This window comes from Centruroides sculpturatus, unplaced genomic scaffold, assembly GCF_000671375.1.
Source record: "Centruroides sculpturatus isolate CEXI.00-Female unplaced genomic scaffold, Cexi_2.0 scaffold279, whole genome shotgun sequence".
Classification (NCBI taxonomy): Eukaryota; Metazoa; Arthropoda; class Arachnida; order Scorpiones; family Buthidae; genus Centruroides; species Centruroides sculpturatus.
Window position 1 is genome coordinate 210,830 of NW_019384541.1, and position 21,786 is coordinate 232,615.

The following is a 21,786-nucleotide window of genomic DNA, read 5'->3' on the forward strand; positions in this document are numbered from 1 at the left end:
GATAAAATAAATATATATATATTGTTTTTGAAATTTATGAATTGAATTAATTGCTTTTGTTAGATACAAAAACTTTCCGTGTATATACACAATATCTCAAAACGTAGTTTAATAAATCATTTTTTGTAGTTACTTACAGCACTTGAAGGTTATCTAATCCTTCGAAAGAATCAGATTCAATTCGCTCGATCAAATTGTTACTTAGGAAAAGATCGATCAATTTGCTAAGTTTTGAAAAAGGAGATTCTCCTAATGAATCGATAAGATTGTAACTTAGATCACTATGAAGAAAAAAAGAGCACTTTTATGTCAAGTTTATATTTGAGATAAACTGATTATAATTTTCTCATAGATTTTTAACAAAACGCTTACATAAATCTTAGCTCCTTACATCCAGATAAACGGGGAAGGCTTTTCAATTTATTCGATTTTAAATTCCTGAGAATAAAAATTATTAAATTGGAAGTTAAATAAAATATTATACAATTTAATAAATATTAAAGCATTAATAACATTTTACAAATATTTACAAATAATTTAACTTTATGATACTAAAATTAGCACAGTAAATTGTAAACTTCGTTAATTAAACAAATGATTCATAAAATGGAATTTTCTTGACTTTATTAACTTCGTAAAATAAAAAGATTCATAATTGATAAGCTAAAAACAGATATTTTAAAAAATGAGAAAAATTCGTGCTACCGAACGAATCTTAAAAGTTTCTTCCAAAGTGAAGAAATAGTATTTCCTTTTTTTTTTAATATTTTATTATGCAGGAATTCAAATAAGATAGACAAATCAACTTTAAAAGAGGATATTGTAATTTAAATCAAATCAATATGTCAATTAGCTTATTAATAAATTTGTTTAAATCGAAATCAGTGTTTCTGAAGTGTTGTAGTCGAATCTCTGCTGTACAGTCAACTAATTATTGTTATGACTAATTGTTTATAGTACATGCTCGAAAGCTCAAATGCCAATAATGATTAAACGAATTCTTAACTTAACTGCTTAATTTAATCCTTGCCATATTAAATCAAATTCAAACGAACAACGTATAAAAATCATCAAATTTAGTATAATAAAATTATATTTATATAAATGTAAAAGCGATTTTTATTCAACAGTTTTTACATTATTCGAAGAGTTTTTAAAATATTTATTAAAAATTTATATTGATAGGTCCTACTAATATCTACTAATGATATTAACCAGTTTCAACATGTAATCAATTAAATGTATTAATTGGATTTATATAAATTCGGTAATGATTAATGTTTGTGTATTAAAACAATATAGAAATTGAATTTTATTAATGCAAGTCAAACTTGTCCCTCAATTATTATCAATAACAATGTTCTAATTAAAACAGGAATAAATATTAAGATTGAGATATGATGCTTCCTGATTATTTTATAATAATATTTATTGGCGTCAAGGTCGTCTTTAAAGGGTATAGAAATAAATATAAAAGTTGTGATTAGGGATTCGTAAATGTCCTAATTTCAGATTCTCTCTGCGGCCCTAATCTCAACTAACCCTGCGATTAGGGTCGCTGATAAAGAAAAATATCTCGGATTTACAATCTAATACTTAACTTTATTAACAAACTTAAAGATTTCGTAATATAGCCAGATATTGAGCATTGTAAAATATTTGGCTTCATTAAAAATTTGAAATGTCTTAAATGAATTTTATGAATTTAATGACTAACAGACTTTCTAAGATGAGAATAGATGACAAAATTAGAAAATGGATAAATTATTTATATGTAATGTTTTCTGCTTTTAATAGTTTCTTTTGAAGTTCTTAATGATCCGAATAAAATTTTTCTTAATCATCATTTTAAATATCTGAATGTGAATAAGGACTTAATAGTTAAGGATAGAAATGATCTCTACGTTTGTTATTACGAATAAAGAACTTTGAGGTTATGATAATATATTCATGTTTTTGATTTTTAACTATAATAGCTATACACCTGTTTTGGAATAACCTATTAAATTATTTCATCTTACCTAATTTTAGAAAAAATTAAATAATTTTATAGTCTGAATTATCACAAGCAATATATTAAATAAACTGATAACAGATTAAGATAAACGCCGAAACTTTGTATGTCTCCATTAAATTTCGTTTACACCATTGATAAAAAGACTGAATAAAGTGAGACCTATGCATTCGTTCTGTGGAATTTCCTTAACTATAGAAAGTAATTGGCTAAATCCATTAGGAGAAATATTATCATTAAAGATAATGGCTAGCAAATTTATGAACGACTGAAATATTTAATTGCTCTTTTCGTTTGGGTGAAATATTTTTTAAAGAAATGTTCTATAAATGAAATAATTACCATTACAAAGATCTACCAAAGCTGAATATAGTTTATATTTCTTCCAAAAAAGTTTATTTTGGAAACATCCGTTGACAGTAAAAATATTGTAACATGGCATACTGTACTTTTCTTTCTGATACTTAAGTCATTGGCTAGTTTTCAATTTCCTAATTTATTTCTATTCTATTGACGAGTCTGATATTCGTCATTGCATTAAGTATTTTCCAAATCTCGAGATCGCAGTCATTGAAGGGTAATTATGAGACTTCATTTTTATCAGTATTTGTAAATCAAATCAAGATTTAGAGATCTGAATAAATGTAGAATAATAAAATAAATACTTTTATTATTCCTCCTTCTTTGATATCTCTAAATATTAATTTAATTTACAAAGATTGATATTGGCAATATTGTTAGAGGCCTACATATTTATTAGTTGAATAAATTAATTCATGAAAAGGTAATTTAATAAATTTATATAAAGTAAAATCTCGATTTCAGAAACATACAAGGCTTTACAAGATGTATGTTATTTACTCTATGATAATAGTAATTATTGTTGGTTATCAAACTATAATTTATTAAAGTAACTTTATGCAGCAGTTAATTCAAATTTAATATTAATACGATTTATTGATTTTTTTGAAGTTAAAAGAATTTCTCATTTTGTTCGGCTTTTTATTGATTAATTATGTATATTTTACTTTTTGCTTTTTAACTAAATTTTTAAACCCCTTTTTAATTTTAAAATATTGATTTTTAAAAATGATTTTTCCAATAATTCTAAGAAGTCAAAACAATTTGTTTCTTTTTTGATTTCACTTATAGTAACTACATAACATTATTTATATGTACACATTTTACTAAGCAGAATATCTATTGTCATGGACAGTTATTTTTGAACATATTATACAATTATATAATTCTATTATCTTATCAGTAAATTCTAATGGTAAAGAGATACTTAAAAATTTTTACAGAGCATAGATTTTATATCATACTTTTTATTCGTTGTAGGTAGAATTAAAAGGAAGACGATCACCAACGATGAAACTGTGGTTTATTTTGACGACTTGCTACTAACAAATAACTTTAAAAATTAACATTAATAAACTTTCATTGGTATATCTAACCCAAAATATTAAATCAAAAGAAATTTTTCAAAAATATAAAAATTTGATGCCAGAAATAAATCACCAGAATTAAGAAAATTTTGATTATTTATAGGAAAGCTGCATCTAAAAAATGACCAAACGGGATTAAATAATTTCTCTATGAGTTTATCAATGTTATTAACAAATACACCTTTTAATTTGTTATTTAAATTCATCCTTAAGTTTTGATTATCTTTGACCTCAGACGTAAGACTTCAAAAATATGGATTTAAACTTTACATCCTTTATGTAATAACTGAAATTTAGTAATAAATGCATTCTTATTTACCTTTTTTACTAAATAGGATACTTAATGAGATAGTTCTTCGGTTGAAGTGAGTAACAATGTAAATTAGCTGAGGTTGATAAAACCTCTACAAATTAGTTACAGTATCTCTATATTTTGTAAGAATCTATTAAGATCTAAGAATCTTGAATTAATTTTCCTAATCTAAATGCACTTTCCACAGAATTTTGTCTAGAAATAAAATTATGTAACCGATTTTTAATACATTATTTTATTTTCGTTTTTCTTACTTCGTTCGATTAGATTCAATTATATCGAACCTCTTTAATAACATTCTAATTTTACATTTATCATATTGCATTAATTTTTTAATGGAGGATATTTTCAATCATCTTTTAATTTTGTGTTCGAGTAATCAGGACTTGAGAATGAGATTGTATTTTAAAGAAGTTAAAGAATCGAATGTCATGTTTTTCATTAGGTTCAAAGATTCGAATAGCCCTAAATATTCTCTAAATTCTTGTCCTTGATCTAACTCTTAGGATTCTTAAGATAGCCACGTCGTTAATCTAGGACAATGATTCGATGAAGAAATTAGGTTTCATTTTTTGATCTAGAAGAACCAATCATTATATCCATTCAACAGCAAATGATATATTAAATTATAAAGGAAAAGTTTTAAGAAATGTTTCGTGACAATAACAAAACAATTTATCACTCACCCACACAAAAAATGTAAAGAAATATGAAATATTTCCGTTTCTTCTGAATGATTTCATCGCCATTTTTTAAAATCCTATTTACTATGTCGTACAAGCGAAATTTTGTTAGAAATAGTTCTCAAATTTAAAATTTAACAATCTTTGCCAGCATTTAATAATTAATATTAACGTTTTTATTACTTTATTTCTTCACATAAAATTATTAAAAATTAATATTTAACGTTAAATTATACTAGGCTATTATGAAATACTTACAGACTCTTTAACATTGGTACTTTTAGGCACAAATCCTCCGGTACGGTTTTCAAACTGGCACGATCTAATCTCAAGTGTTCCAATGCACTCGTCCCTTTCAGATCTGGAAATTCTTCCATTTTTCTCACTTCTGATAATATCCTACAAAAATATTTATGAAAATCATTTATATTTTCAGTTTTATAATATTATTATAGCAAAATACTGTACTCCTAACCCTGTTTTGTTCCTTGTAACCTATTATTGAAAATCAAATTGTAATTAAGAACAGTAGCAATTTGAAACGTTATATTTAACATACTATGTAAACTGCTTTTAAAGTAATTAAATTTGGTTTTTTAAAACCACCAAAATACTGTATATAAAATATATAAATCAAACATCACCACGCATGATAAATTTTTCTCATCTCGACAGATGGCAGCACGTAAAGAAAACGAAACACAACGAAGAAAATTAAACAAAAATAAACCATTAATTAGTTTCTAAGGAAACAAAATTCCTGTTAACACCACTAGAAAAGCATTTGAAAATAGAAAATAGAAAATAAAATTAAATATTTAATTTACAATTTTTATATATTCATTTATTTTAAAACAATTATTCCAGGTATTTGTAATAAATTATATTTAAATTTAGCTTATTTATTTTATTTTGTAATCATTTCCTCAAAATAAAATTTTAAAAATATACTTTTTTCTTTTTTTGAATAAGTATTATTATTATTTTTTTTCGAATGGAGGAACATTGTTCCAAATTTTAGTATACTTTCTGTTTTATTTTCTTATAAATTTCATAATTTTAAATTATTTTTACACCTTTAGACGCTTTATCGATCGACTTTCTAAAATAATTTAATTTATATATTCGTAAATCTCTACAATTTTGGTTTCATAAATGCTACAGAATGAAAATTGAGTTTGGTATAAAAATCTCCATCCGGCAATGAACTTATAAGGTGATGAGGTAAAGGACGAGTTGAGAAGGTCACTGGACTTTTCTGCTCAGTTTTATCTCCTATAAAGAGTGTCAAGATAACAGACATAGGAAATCGAGGGACAATGTCTCTCTGTTACCATGGTAACCACTCATTTTATGACGACAAGTATTAAACCGAACCCACTCGTATCGAGAGTTTTTTTTGGAAATATGCAGATCATTTTTCAATTTTCATCTCATTTTTAAAACAATATCTCATCAAAATCAAAATAATTTCAGCAGTTTATACCAAATTCTATGCATTTAAATTCTCTATTTCCAAAAAAAGAAATTGTCTAAAAAAAGAATTATTTAAATTAAAAAGAAAGTTTAATGTTTAGATACTTTTATATAAATAAAACATAAAAACAACTTTGATGATTAAAATTACGCAGTAGTATCAATGACTGGAAACATTTAATTAAAACAATTTTGTACTCAACAATGATTTATGAATGGCTTAGAAAAGTTTAGAAAAGAATTCTATTTTTGCATATTTTATTTACACTTACAACCAATGCTTAACGTTACTTCAAATCATACTTGGAAAGTATTAAAGAGGATATGAATATTAATTACAAATTTAACACCATAACAACAACAATATAAAATATTTATTTTCATCATTAAAAAATGAGAATGTTTAATGTAGAAGGCAAATATTTATAGTCCTATGACTTGTTTATTTAACTTTGGCAGTTATTTAGTTTATTTCAACAGGGTAGCAAGCTATTTTCGTGTCATAAAAACTGGTAGCAACTTTTTAAAATAATACTCTTTTCTCGAAAATTATTTTGTACATCGTTAAATTCTGATATATAATAAACTCTTTTAATTCATCTTAAACTTCTGATGATAATCAATATAATTGTAGTAAAAAGAACTAGAATTATTACGTGATTCGTACACGCGTAGAAAGCATTTAAATGTATAATATTATATTTATTAATCTCTACAGATTATTACTAATTAGATACACGAAGAGAATACTTACAATTTTTTTAAGTAAGCCATATTATAAAATGTATACACGCCAATTTCGGAAATAGGATTTTTTCCCATTTCTAAGAGAGTTAATTTCGGGCATCCTTGGAATATGTGGTTAGGAAGATAATTGATTCCGTTGTTGGCGAATGATCTTAAACGAAATTTATAAAATTAAGCGTAGAAAAAATATGTTCATAAATTATTAACTCGATCACTTACAGTTCTCTAAGAGACGAGAGAGTCGATATAGCACTTGGGAATTGGCGAAGTCTATTATTTTTGATATCCCTAGTCGAGAAAAAATGTTTATTAAAGCTCACTTTTAGAAAAATTATTCGTGAAAATTTCTAAAATATGAAAAAATATCTGACTTACTATCACCATCTACAAGTCAGGCTGCAAACTTTTCAAATCACTCATATATATGCTTTCAGAGAGTATTAAATACCATATATTCTGGCGTATAAGACGACCCCCAACTTTTGAGAAGATTTTCCTAGGTTAAAAAGTCGTCTTATACGCCAGAATATTCAGTATTTCTTCAGATATAAATATTTATGTGTGATCAAATAAACCTTAGTCAAAAATACTGTATAGTTTTTGTCTTAGGAGATGATGTTAACTTTTTAAGTTCAAGAAAAGATGATATAATATTATTATTAAAATTAATTTTAATAATAATACATAATAATATATGTAAATCTTTATAGTCACCTTCTACACATTCATCACAGCATTCTCCTGGGATTAGCATCTTTGTTTCATTCTGTAAAAAATTATTTATTTATTTTTTTAATTTGATACAAAATTTAATTGTTTATAATCATACTTAATAAACTTTAAAATGTTGACTACTAAAATTTTTATATAATATTAACTAATAAAATTTTCTTCCAACTTCAATGTGACATATAATTTAGGAAAGAGGAGGAAAATTCAATTTGTATTCACAAGTAGACTTTAATTAAGAATTTTAAATATATTTGGAATTTAAATGTGAAAAATATTTTTTTTCCTTCACAAAAAGTATGTTGAATGAATTTTTATTTAAATTTAGATAACGATTGTTTNTATCGAGTTTTTTTATGCTATGTTCTTGCATATTTATATCAGAAGAGAAATTCCATTTTATTTTTTAGATATAAAATCGCTAGGTAAATATTTGATTTATGAACATGCTCTGAATGCCAGATAGTTACAATGCTTTTGGTTCATCAATGACATTCTTATTTTCCACTTGTCGTCTTCTTTATCCTTTCAGCTTCTGATATATCAATTTATTTGGTTAAGAGAATATAGCTCTAACTGTTCGAACCGAGCATTTTACCTGTATTTGATGGAAATAACTTACAGAGCTTCTAGCTCGGTCAATTCCCCTAATGATTCACTCGGGACTTCCGTTAACATGTTTCTATGCAGCCACAGTTTTTGCAATTTCTTTAGTCCTCTGAAACTTCCGGCGGGGACGAAGGTCAGCTGATTTTCTTCTAAGTGTCTAAATAATAAATGCGATTTATTTAATTTAAATAATATTAACATTAATACTTTATATGAACAAGTTTGATTAGCATTGGTACTTTTAGGCACAAATCCTCCGGTACGGTTTTCAAACTGGCACGATCTAATCTCAAGTGTTCCAATGCACTCGTCCCTTTCAGATCTGGAAATTCTTCCATTTTTCTCACTTCTGATAATATCCTACAAAAATATTTATGAAAATCATTTATATTTTCAGTTTTATAATATTATTATAGCAAAATACTGTACTCCTAACCCTGTTTTGTTCCTTGTAACCTATTATTGAAAATCAAATTGTAATTAAGAACAGTAGCAATTTGAAACGTTATATTTAACATACTATGTAAACTGCTTTTAAAGTAATTAAATTTGGTTTTTTAAAACCACCAAAATACTGTATATAAAATATATAAATCAAACATCACCACGCATGATAAATTTTTCTCATCTCGACAGATGGCAGCACGTAAAGAAAACGAAACACAACGAAGAAAATTAAACAAAAATAAACCATTAATTAGTTTCTAAGGAAACAAAATTCCTGTTAACACCACTAGAAAAGCATTTGAAAATAGAAAATAGAAAATAAAATTAAATATTTAATTTACAATTTTTATATATTCATTTATTTTAAAACAATTATTCCAGGTATTTGTAATAAATTATATTTAAATTTAGCTTATTTATTTTATTTTGTAATCATTTCCTCAAAATAAAATTTTAAAAATATACTTTTTTCTTTTTTTGAATAAGTATTATTATTATTTTTTTTCGAATGGAGGAACATTGTTCCAAATTTTAGTATACTTTCTGTTTTATTTTCTTATAAATTTCATAATTTTAAATTATTTTTACACCTTTAGACGCTTTATCGATCGACTTTCTAAAATAATTTAATTTATATATTCGTAAATCTCTACAATTTTGGTTTCATAAATGCTACAGAATGAAAATTGAGTTTGGTATAAAAATCTCCATCCGGCAATGAACTTATAAGGTGATGAGGTAAAGGACGAGTTGAGAAGGTCACTGGACTTTTCTGCTCAGTTTTATCTCCTATAAAGAGTGTCAAGATAACAGACATAGGAAATCGAGGGACAATGTCTCTCTGTTACCATGGTAACCACTCATTTTATGACGACAAGTATTAAACCGAACCCACTCGTATCGAGAGTTTTTTTTGGAAATATGCAGATCATTTTTCAATTTTCATCTCATTTTTAAAACAATATCTCATCAAAATCAAAATAATTTCAGCAGTTTATACCAAATTCTATGCATTTAAATTCTCTATTTCCAAAAAAAGAAATTGTCTAAAAAAAGAATTATTTAAATTAAAAAGAAAGTTTAATGTTTAGATACTTTTATATAAATAAAACATAAAAACAACTTTGATGATTAAAATTACGCAGTAGTATCAATGACTGGAAACATTTAATTAAAACAATTTTGTACTCAACAATGATTTATGAATGGCTTAGAAAAGTTTAGAAAAGAATTCTATTTTTGCATATTTTATTTACATTTACAACCAAGGCTTAACGTTACTTCAAATCATACTTGGAANTTAGTACTCTATATTGGCGTGCTTATTATTATACGAAAGCTCTATAAAGAATTTATTCAAAAATATTATCGTTTATATCACGAAGGCTTTCGAAAACTTCCGAATTCTTTTTAATCAATTTATAACAGAGAGGAGTCATCGAAAGTTCAGACACCTGAAGAATTTCCTCAGCGAACTTATTTCGATAGAAATCTTAGATCTTTATTAAATTTTAAAAATTACGATAAAGAATTTGTCATCGTCAGAAAGAAAAAAGAAATAAATTAAATCGAAAATTTTCTATTTCTTTCAAAGAGAAGTGAAAACACGTTTAATGGAGCTTTCACATGACGATAGTCAAGCAAACTTTAGTTCTAAGCCATGTTTTGCAGCGAAATTAAATCGTTGCCATAGAATTTTCGGAAGGAAGGCAGTTCCGTTCCGATAACAACATCCGGAAAGTCAGTAAAGCGGAAGTGGACAGTTTCGTAGATGCAGTTAGTGACAGCTGGTGAGTCTATCGCTCCGGCCACTGACGTTGAAATACGTTAAGTCAATAACGAAGGAATAAGGGTAACGGTCATCGAGGTGGAAAGAATTCAAAATCCCAAGTATCTACATCACTACCATAAATGCAATATGTTTCGTGTCGTATCTATTTTTGAATTATTCGGCGTTGAATATTAATACTTGTACTTTTTACTTATGTTCTCGTTGAAGAAGAACGTGTTGCAAAGCGCATAAATTAGAATCATAAAAATATTCAAAGATACCGTCAGACTTCATTTCACGCCAGCATTTGTTCGCCTCTGAAATTTGCGCTAAATCGAGCGTGGTGCTAAACTGAAGTACCGCGAATTAAATTGAGTAATGAGGTCTATTATACTAGTATGAGATTCAGTGTTTGAAAGACACGTGATACGGTGATAACGTTGTCGTTTTTCAATGCAAAATCGTACGTTTAGTAAGATACAGATACCGAGAGATTCTTTACTTAGTATTTATGAGGAATATGTTCACAAGCATTCGTCGGTGCTTTACGAAAGTGACGCTATTTAGGAAGGCGCTATGTCATTAGAAATGACACGAGGTGTAGGCTTATAAAATATGAAATGTGTAGCTATCGTGCAAAACTAAGGGATACGAGAAGTAAGAAAGGAAGCCATTTAAATGATAAAAGAATAAATTTAATAAAATAAGAAAACATAGTTAGATGCATAATAGGTGATGTTATAGAAAGCAAATTGAAAAGAAAATTGGTAGAATACTCACAAATTTTCCAACAACAAAAACTCTTGAAATGCACTTGATACATTCTTTAATTTGTTGCTCTGCAAGGAACTGGGCGAAGAAAAGGGAATTGATAATAATTGCAATTATGAACTGATAGATTGTATGTGCTTAAAGATATTTCCAACTAAAAGCAACCAAAAGTTAAGAAATGCAAAAACGTCAGCAAAATAAATAAAGCTTTATTGTGCCTTTTTTAAAAAGAATTTTGTATTATAATAAACGATTTTTCAAGTAAATAAGTTTACCAATACTAAACCATATTCTTTTAAGTCGTTAAACATATATTGTTTTATTTTAAATTATTTTAAGTTTTATATTCTATTAAAATGCGTTTTATAATTATAATTTTTTAAACAAAGGCTATTTTACAGTATCATTAAAATAATTGTTCATATTTTTAATATTATTAAGGAAAATATAACATTAATATTTGTTAATTTGTTATGATAATTTCTTATTAATACTTAATTTTAAACCGAGTGTGTCTGTGTGTGTGTGTATGTATATACATAAATATAAACTAAACAACATAAAATTATATAATAAATATAGTTAAGGAAAAAATAAAATAGAAAACGACACTGAAATTAGATTATTTATTTTTCAAATAATTTATTTTATACTTATTATTCTTCTCAACTATTAACTCACGAACGTTTACTCACGAGATATACATTATATTATTCAGTTACGGTTATTAAAATATATTTATTTTTTGTATTAGTATTTGAGTATCTAAAGTTATTCATTCGCTTCGTTCCTGATACAAAAGCTGATGAATCGAATAAGCGAATTGCAATTTAATTAAATTTTTAATCCTTTTTAACATTAATAATGATTAAAATTACGGATTTCTACAGTTTATACCTTTACTTCCTTTTTGAAATAATGTAATGTTTTTTTCTCTTGAGAACGTATCTTATTTTCATAAATTGTTACATTATCGATAAGTTTTCAGATCATAATTAAGGTTTGAAAAACAAAAATCTTTATAACACCAGAAGATGCAAATAATTATTCATAAATTTAATTTAAAATAACGTAAATACTTACAGAGTTCTTATCTTGTCAAGACCGAAGAACACTTCACGAGAAAGATTTGATAATTGATTATCGGCCAAATTGCTAGAAACGATATAAAAGTTTTATTACTCAATACAATCTCCCCATAGATTCAATAAAAAGTGAGAAAAAAGGTTAAAGAAAATAAACTTTCAGGCATAAGTTTATTATCTAAACCAAAAGAAATCTGTTTATTTTCTGGTTAATTGACTATTAAAACAGAGTAATTAAATAAAAATATTGTTTTATTAATTTCTATTTTTACTTTTACTATTAAAAGTAAAAATAATTTTTAGAAATGGTGTTAACGATTGTGAATTACGACATTGTATGAGTAAAATTTTATCATCGTTTCTTTAAATAATCAAATTTTATTACAGTATAAGCTAAATAAGCTTAAACAAATGTAATTCTCAATAAAATACTTTTTTACGTTCTAACAGTCTTAATTTATTTATTTTTAGAACATAAAATAAAACTTTTTTATCATATTTTCACAGAAAATATAATAATAATGACATTTTTTCCACTATTATTAAAATTTATGGCAATATTTAATGTTCGCATCAAAGTACTGTACAGTACATACGAAGAAATATATATAAATAGTATATTTACTCACAGATCTTTCAGTTTGGACAAGTGTTGAAAAACAAAATCTGGCAATATTGTGATATTGTTGCTTTGAAGATTTCTAGATTTAAAAAAATGCCCAAATTTAGAAAAATTGAATTCAGAGACGAAAAATTCAAAATCATCAATAATAAAAGAAAACAAAATGCAAATTTACATAATTACTGTACAATCATAGAAAAAATATTAATGTAATTACAAATATATGATAATGTAAATATAACGCAAATATTATATTGATAAATACTTACATCAGAAATTATTAAATTTATTTTTTTATTTGTGTGTAAAATTACGAATTATTTAATAAACTTCATTAATTATATGTTCGATTTTTCTCTAATTTCAATTATATTTATATTAAAATTAATATCTATAATTTATAAAAATGCACAAGGGGATATGAAATTACAATAGTAAATTTTTAAAGAATCTATAGTTTTGCTTTTCATTTCGAAAGAATTTGACATAAGTTATATATTTATATAAATAAAAATCGAAAATTAATTAGTACTCTATATTGGCGTGCTTATTATTATACGAAAGCTCTATAAAGAATTTATTCAAAAATATTATCGTTTATATCACGAAGGCTTTCGAAAACTTCCGAATTCTTTTTAATCAATTTATAACAGAGAGGAGTCATCGAAAGTTCAGACACCTGAAGAATTTCCTCAGCGAACTTATTTCGATAGAAATCTTAGATCTTTATTAAATTTTAAAAATTACGATAAAGAATTTGTCATCGTCAGAAAGAAAAAAGAAATAAATTAAATCGAAAATTTTCTATTTCTTTCAAAGAGAAGTGAAAACACGTTTAATGGAGCTTTCACATGACGATAGTCAAGCAAACTTTAGTTCTAAGCCATGTTTTGCAGCGAAATTAAATCGTTGCCATAGAATTTTCGGAAGGAAGGCAGTTCCGTTCCGATAACAACATCCGGAAAGTCAGTAAAGCGGAAGTGGACAGTTTCGTAGATGCAGTTAGTGACAGCTGGTGAGTCTATCGCTCCGGCCACTGACGTTGAAATACGTTAAGTCAATAACGAAGGAATAAGGGTAACGGTCATCGAGGTGGAAAGAATTCAAAATCCCAAGTATCTACATCACTACCATAAATGCAATATGTTTCGTGTCGTATCTATTTTTGAATTATTCGGCGTTGAATATTAATACTTGTACTTTTTACTTATGTTCTCGTTGAAGAAGAACGTGTTGCAAAGCGCATAAATTAGAATCATAAAAATATTCAAAGATACCGTCAGACTTCATTTCACGCCAGCATTTGTTCGCCTCTGAAATTTGCGCTAAATCGAGCGTGGTGCTAAACTGAAGTACCGCGAATTAAATTGAGTAATGAGGTCTATTATACTAGTATGAGATTCAGTGTTTGAAAGACACGTGATACGGTGATAACGTTGTCGTTTTTCAATGCAAAATCGTACGTTTAGTAAGATACAGATACCGAGAGATTCTTTACTTAGTATTTATGAGGAATATGTTCACAAGCATTCGTCGGTGCTTTACGAAAGTGACGCTATTTAGGAAGGCGCTATATCGAGGTTTCACTGTATAGTAAATTTATTGTAAAGATAACTTCGATAAAATTGTTTAGTAAAAAATATTACATGAAATTTTATATAGTAAAATACATCAAATAAAAATATAAAAGTATCAATTTATGGCGTTTACTACGCTGGTTATTCCTAAAATATCTTTTGAAATTAAATGAAAAATATGAACTAGTTACTGTTAAGATCATTGTACAGAATTTTCAAAATTATTTTAAAAAATTAATTTGAAATATATAGTGAATCAAAATTACAAATTAGTATTAGGCCTAAATAACTCAGAGTTTCATTAAATAATCGTTAAACAAATTATATCTCTATCTAATTATTTTTCAAAGTTTTAATATTCATTCTACAGCAATTACAAATAATACATTGAAATGTTTAATGACGATAATATTTTGGTGAATGTTTATGTGAAATTTTAAGTGTAGATTAGCTAAACTATAATTGTATAATTATTTGGAAATGATATTGCGCGTTAAATATTAAGAACGAAAAATTATATCGTTAGCATGTAACAAATTCATTAACGTGTTTAAAGTAAGGTAAACATTATAATTAATTGTAAATTAATATATCTAAATTTAATTAATTCGTTATCAAATAATATTTTAATCTACTTAGGCTACACGTAAAGAAATTGAGATATTTTATAGCATTAATCCAGAAGGGGTATAGAATTTTAATCAGATTTATAGCAAACTGCAGATTTATTCATAGTAACTATAATTTATAATACTTAAAATTCTTTTTCTACTGAATATATTATCAACATAACTTATTATTTTTATCGTAAATTATAAAATAACACAAGAAAAATTATAAAAATAATGATTTTTTTAAAGCAAATAATATCTTAAGATGAATCTAATGAATGGGATTGGAGGACGAATCGAGTTAAAATTAAACAATTACGCGCCAATTAGAGCGAAAGTATTAAAGGATAATAACTATTTATAATAGTCGAAAGTGGCATTTCATAAATATATTATAGTAATTGAACGTATGTACAGTACGTTGGATTTACGTGCGAATTGTCATATTGGATGAAAACATTAAGTATGATTAAAGTAACTTTTTATAACTAATTATACTTGTGACTGTATTATAATGATTGTCAGTATTTTAACTAAGAATTTAAAAAAATTGTTCAAGGAAACATTAACTTCTATCGTTTTACTTTTTACTCATATTGTGAAATTTTATTTCGTACTAAAGCTGATGAATAAAAGATATCGATGAATCGAATTATCTTAAAAAGCTTCGTTGAAATCTCGTGATTGAAAATGAAGCAAATAGCCATGTTTATATAGAGATATTCGAGTAAGATTTAAAAAAAAAAAACAATAATCGTTAGCAAAAACATCTTAAAATTAAAATTCGAATATATTTTTACTTATGAAATCAAGTTTATGAAGTACTGTACTTAAATAAATTTTCATACATAATATTCAAGTTTAGCAAAATTTTGTGAAAATAAGTGTGAAGAATAGAAATAGTCTTTTACAAAATATCATTAGCTTTCAGAAGGAGTTCATTTTGATGTATTTTATAAATGTGTTTTTGAAATTTGACGCGATTCATCCGCCTCCAGTTTATGCTTGAAATTCAGTGCACAGTAAAGTGAGATAATGGCGACGACAAGGGAGGAAAACGTGTTGCAAATGGATAACGATCGCGTTTAAAGAATAAAGTTATTTAATATGTTAATAAAATTTATATATTATGCATTTATACATTCGATTTTTTCATTTATTTTAGCTCGGTAAACAAAATATTAACAAGCAAAATAATTTTATCTTACTATTGAATAATTAATTTAAACTATAAATTATTCAAAACTCGACTCGTTGTTTAAACAAGATTAACAATAAAAGAAAGGTAAATATTTTGTAAAAATATCGAACAATTTAATTAATCCGTGTAATTACAATCGTTTAGTATTTATAGAAAAACATTTATTTATGTTAATTAAGTATTTTTAGTAGAACAATTATAAGAAATTCGATATTAAATTTATATTAAATTTACTGTTATTCTACTTTTTTTTTATTCGTGGAAATCTACGCCATTTTCTGCAGATGTCGTTGAAATTTAACATTATCAGAATTTAGCCTGTAGGGATATCGTATCAATCATTTATCGTGACCCGTTTTCTACTGTCCGGTATTAGACCAAAGTTATGTTGTAATGCCTTCTGCTACAATTACTTCCAGTTATGTAACTGTTGTACTCAAATGGTTGAAACGACACATCTGGGGATAATAGAAACAGCTGTAGCAATTCTTTCAGGTATATTAAAGCAGTTCGGGACCTTATTTTATATAATATTATACTATTTTCTAAGCATATTATTGCTGTCTTGTTAAAATACAATATAATAAATAATACTTGATTAAAAATTTCGTTTTTACTTTTTATATAAAAATTTTTCAATATAATTCGTCAAACTCGAGTCTATTGATATTTTTCTCACGGCAATTCTATTTTTATTAGCATTAATTAAAAAAATGCCCCTTAGCAAATTAAATGCTATATAGCTTTCCAGCGTAGTTAAACTATGTTTAGATATTGCTTACCATAAAAAACTGCTTATAAAAATAAAATACTATCCGAAATTATTGCATATAATTGCATGCCTTGAAATATGCGGGTGATGCCTTAAATATTTATAATTTGAAAAAATAATTGTATTATAAACATAAAATGACATAATAAAAGTGTACAAATCATTAGTTTTTGATAAACCGATCTCCATTATGCGTTTAAACGTTTTAATTTTAATTAGAATCGTGGATAAAACTTCCAAAATTTATAAAATTAGCCTATATTTTTAGTTAACAAGCTTTAGAATAATAAATTTTTAAAAATGAACTATTTGAATTTATTGAATTTTAACATTATAAATTAAAAAGTTAGCTGGAAGAAATAAATTATAATTTGTTTACTTTAAACTTCGCTTTGAACATAATTGCATAATGTATTATTGTTATTTATTATTAAAAACGCGAGAAAATAATTAAATATTTAACAAAAATAATGAGTGATTACATAGATTTTAATCAGAAATGTTTTTGTTGCGAATTTCCATTTGAATATTCGGAATTTCGTTTTTTGTTTTCTCTGTCAAAAGATAATGCTTTAGTTTGAGGTTTATCGAAAATAATGCTATAATTTATATATTGTTTGGTGTCTAAAGCTACATTAATTGGCATTAAATGAGCCATGACATTAATAAATAATGTCTAATTAAGACAAAAGAAAAAAATCCCTTTATTCTGAACAAGTAAATTTACACAATGCGTTTTGAATTAAATCGAATAATCTAATAATGCTCAAACATCGGTTTTATGTCTAATAATTTTAAATAAATCGTTAAAAATTATGAATAGTTATAAACTTTTGGGTTTAGTTACGGAGAACTTTACATTATTAAACTTTACTAATTAAGACTTAAGAAAGTTACAACTAAATTCTAAAATCTACAAAGTAATATAAGAACAATGCTTAATGATATTTACGATTCGGACAGATTGATATATTTGCATAACAATTATCATGTTAAACTAGTGTTAGATAGAAAATAAAGATGTAGACACTAGCATCTTACTACACGATTCACAATTATTTGCATAACTGCAAGTTTGATTAATTATGTGAAGTTTAATAGTTAAAATGAGTTAAGACATCGTTTTTTGTATTAATTGCACGTGTGGAAGATAAATAATTCTATATTTGAATAAAGCAACCAAACTTATAGCAATGCGAATGACAGTAGCATTAACAGATTATATGTATTATATTGACATCACAGATATTTCAATAGAACATGCGAATTCTGTAAACCATTTCGAATTTTTTGCATAGTCACAAGACGAAACATCCCAAGTTTTACTGTTCTACAAATACGTAATTAGTGCTTGGTGAGGTAGCCTTTGCTACATAACACTGCGCGACATATGTTTGGCATCGAACTATACAGGTTCTGGCAATCAGCAATGGAAAAGTCATCCCAAACAAATTGAATAATATTCTAAAGAGCATTATTCAACTGTTGGTTGGCGTTGGCTAACTGCTTATTTCACGCTCCATAAGCTTCCATACCATCTCGATCGGATTGCAATCGAGAGAAGTTATAGCCCATGACGAAGCACGTATCTTGTGATTAGCAAACAATCTTTTGATGTGCTTTGAGCAAAATCTTGCTGGAAGTTGATGTCTTCATCACCAAAGTGTTGTTCTATCGATTCGCCTAATCCGTAGTCAAGTATGCTTTCGTATATTTCGGAATTAACAGTTTCTTTTATAGGTAACAGTTTATTTTATTAGTAGTAATTTTTCTAAATCTCGAGACGTCAAGCAATCACAATCCACGACACTTCACGTACGTTCTGGTACAAGTAGGATGCAATTCTTCGTTTTTTTTCGCTAAATAGGCCCATTATCTTCAATAAGTATGATGATTTACTCTCATCACTGAAGATTGCCCGGTTCTAATTCGTCACAGTCCAGTTGCATCTATCTCGTCGATACTTAGCTGTTGTTATTAAAGGTTTTCATTTACATTTACTGGATTGAAATCTTAATGTTCGAATATGTGTATAGGCGTAGTTCGCCCAGAATTAGATCCTGTCACTCCACGTGTTCTGTAATTCACTGAAGGTTTTCGAACAGCATGCATTAAAAAGTCTCCTAAGACATATCTCTTCACAGGCCGATGTTTTTTGTGGACGACCAGCTTCTGCATTTCTACCAATTAAAGAACTGATGATTCTTTGCTGCAGAAATCACTTGAAATTTTTGTTTTATTAATTTAAGTTATGACAACGCAACACTTGGGCAATATGCCTTAAAGGGGCGCCTTCCGGGAAGTCTTTTTAAGGATAACTGGCCTCTATTCAGGCGTTACAGACGTGGATAAAACCCGGAAAACTCCACACAGCCAGCCCGTCCAGGCGAGGCTCGAACCCAGGACCGAACTCTCAGTGTTCAGGGAACGAAACGGAACTGCTTGGCCACTGGTTGGCCTCACGATTTTTTCTTTTTTTAGAAATTTCGCATTGATTTATACCATTTTCATGCAAATGTATCGTGACTTTCTTCACGCTGTCTGTCAGTCTTCTTTTTTTACTTTCCATGTTCAGAGATCTTGCGACATGGTACAACCTAGAGACTATTCAGATATCACTTTATTGAGCACAAAATGATTTTAATGAGAAATATGCAAATTTTTCTGAACAGTTTTCAGCACGTACAGTGTTTTCCGAGTTCTGAAACATATTGTGACATCTATTAAATCGTATAACGTTTTCATCACACTGCATTACCGGAAAGAACAGACTAGGCCTATCGCTTATGTTTTAGATGACCAAGAACCTCTCCTAACATTGCAAATTAATTTGTATTACCTTAATGAAGTCCGCGTTAACTACCAGAAAAGTAATTATGCAAATAATTGTGAGTGAATAGTGTGTAAGGCAAACCTTGCTTAATACGAATGTGAATTTGTTCGTAAAGAGAGAATGATTTGAGATAGAACTTGAAAATATAATACAGATAAATAGATAACAATAATCTACACCGTTTAACAAGCAATCTCGATAGTAATGGTATTTAACCACATCATTAATAAACTTGGACTGGTTAAATATAATTGTCAACGGGTTTACGTTTCACTGTGGACAAATATTTCCGTTAACTTTGTATCTTTATATAAGCATTTAAAATTAAATCGGTTTTATTTTTCATTTGAGGAACGATTAGATTATACATTTTAAGGTAACGAAATTACGAGGATCTCTAATAAAAAATTACTCACTTATTGATATAATTCATATTTCAGAATTCATATAACTGTTATACCATTTTAAATACAAGTTTTCTGTAACATTTTAATCTGTTAGTGATATTATTAACGTGACGTAAACTGCTACTGTTAATAAGTTATTTAAGTCATATTACACCGATTAAATAATTATAAATTCTAAATTACTAAGAAATAATTGATGTAGATTTTAATAATATCGATAGATTTATATTTTAATATAGAACTATTTAAAATTGTTAACGAAATTGAAAATAATTTTAACTTCTTTTTTTTTATTAAAAAATCTCTTCATAGATATTCATCATAAGCTTACAATTCTAAAACTTAAGAAATAATTTCTTCGTTATCTTCGAACCATTTAGATAATTAAAGATATTTATCATTAAATTGTTATAAAGTAATTATTCTCTTTAATTCTTAATTTGATCATTATAGTTTCGTTAATAGCAATTATCGAGACGTGACAGAGTAGACAATACTAACTTAATATTTGATACAGCTAGAAGATAATTCCGTTATTACCCAAGCTTATAAACTTCATAAACAATGATAAAAAGTGAGTGAAAATATCTAGATTTATAATTACTTTATCAGATAATTTAAATCTTAATTATGCCATACCAATTCATTTGCTTAATTTACAGTAAAGAATTTTGCAATAATTTTAAATAATCGTAGACAATCGCGCAATGTCACGAATCAAGTAATCAAGAAGAATTTTTGATTACTTGATCCTTAAAAGCATATAATACGACTGAAAATAAATTTTCCATTCCAGATCTCCAAAAACAAATTTGTGAAGTTGATGACGTTTATTTTTAAACACGAAAGTCATTTTTATCGATAACTAATTACTCTGAGACAATTATNACTCACAAATTTTCCAACAACAAAAACTCTTGAAATGCACTTGATACATTCTTTAATTTGTTGCTCTGCAAGGAACTGGGCGAAGAAAAGGGAATTGATAATAATTGCAATTATGAACTGATAGATTGTATGTGCTTAAAGATATTTCCAACTAAAAGCAACCAAAAGTTAAGAAATGCAAAAACGTCAGCAAAATAAATAAAGCTTTATTGTGCCTTTTTTAAAAAGAATTTTGTATTATAATAAACGATTTTTCAAGTAAATAAGTTTACCAATACTAAACCATATTCTTTTAAGTCGTTAAACATATATTGTTTTATTTTAAATTATTTTAAGTTTTATATTCTATTAAAATGCGTTTTATAATTATAATTTTTTAAACAAAGGCTATTTTACAGTATCATTAAAATAATTGTTCATATTTTTAATATTATTAAGGAAAATATAACATTAATATTTGTTAATTTGTTATGATAATTTCTTATTAATACTTAATTTTAAACCGAGTGTGTCTGTGTGTGTGTGTATGTATATACATAAATATAAACTAAACAACATAAAATTATATAATAAATATAGTTAAGGAAAAAATAAAATAGAAAACGACACTGAAATTAGATTATTTATTTTTCAAATAATTTATTTTATACTTATTATTCTTCTCAACTATTAACTCACGAACGTTTACTCACGAGATATACATTATATTATTCAGTTACGGTTATTAAAATATATTTATTTTTTGTATTAGTATTTGAGTATCTAAAGTTATTCATTCGCTT

The 21,786-nt window shown here is 26.4% G+C and overlaps 2 protein-coding genes across 2 annotated transcripts in view; both read right to left on the bottom strand.

The window, feature by feature from the left end:
- LOC111623378 (follicle-stimulating hormone receptor-like) overlaps positions 1-6,963 on the bottom strand; it is a 17,156-nt gene extending 10,193 nt beyond the window's left edge. The window contains exons 1-5 of the mRNA XM_023365929.1: positions 6,901-6,963; positions 6,689-6,832; positions 4,717-4,857; positions 373-438; positions 138-281 (exon numbers count right to left, since the gene is read on the bottom strand). Of these exons, the coding sequence (XP_023221697.1) occupies positions 138-281; positions 373-438; positions 4,717-4,857; positions 6,689-6,756 (419 nt within the window). The 5' untranslated portion in view covers positions 6,757-6,832; positions 6,901-6,963. The remainder of the gene's footprint in view (positions 1-137; positions 282-372; positions 439-4,716; positions 4,858-6,688; positions 6,833-6,900) is intronic.
- An 819-nt stretch (positions 6,964-7,782) lies between these two features.
- The window catches only part of LOC111623382 (leucine-rich repeat-containing G-protein coupled receptor 6-like), a 121,869-nt gene continuing 107,865 nt past the window's right edge, over positions 7,783-21,786 (bottom strand). Inside the window, exons 4-8 of the mRNA XM_023365930.1 lie at positions 21,011-21,079; positions 12,723-12,794; positions 12,092-12,163; positions 11,018-11,086; positions 7,783-8,176 (exon numbers count right to left, since the gene is read on the bottom strand). Of these exons, the coding sequence (XP_023221698.1) occupies positions 8,029-8,176; positions 11,018-11,086; positions 12,092-12,163; positions 12,723-12,794; positions 21,011-21,079 (430 nt within the window). The 3' untranslated portion in view covers positions 7,783-8,028. The remainder of the gene's footprint in view (positions 8,177-11,017; positions 11,087-12,091; positions 12,164-12,722; positions 12,795-21,010; positions 21,080-21,786) is intronic.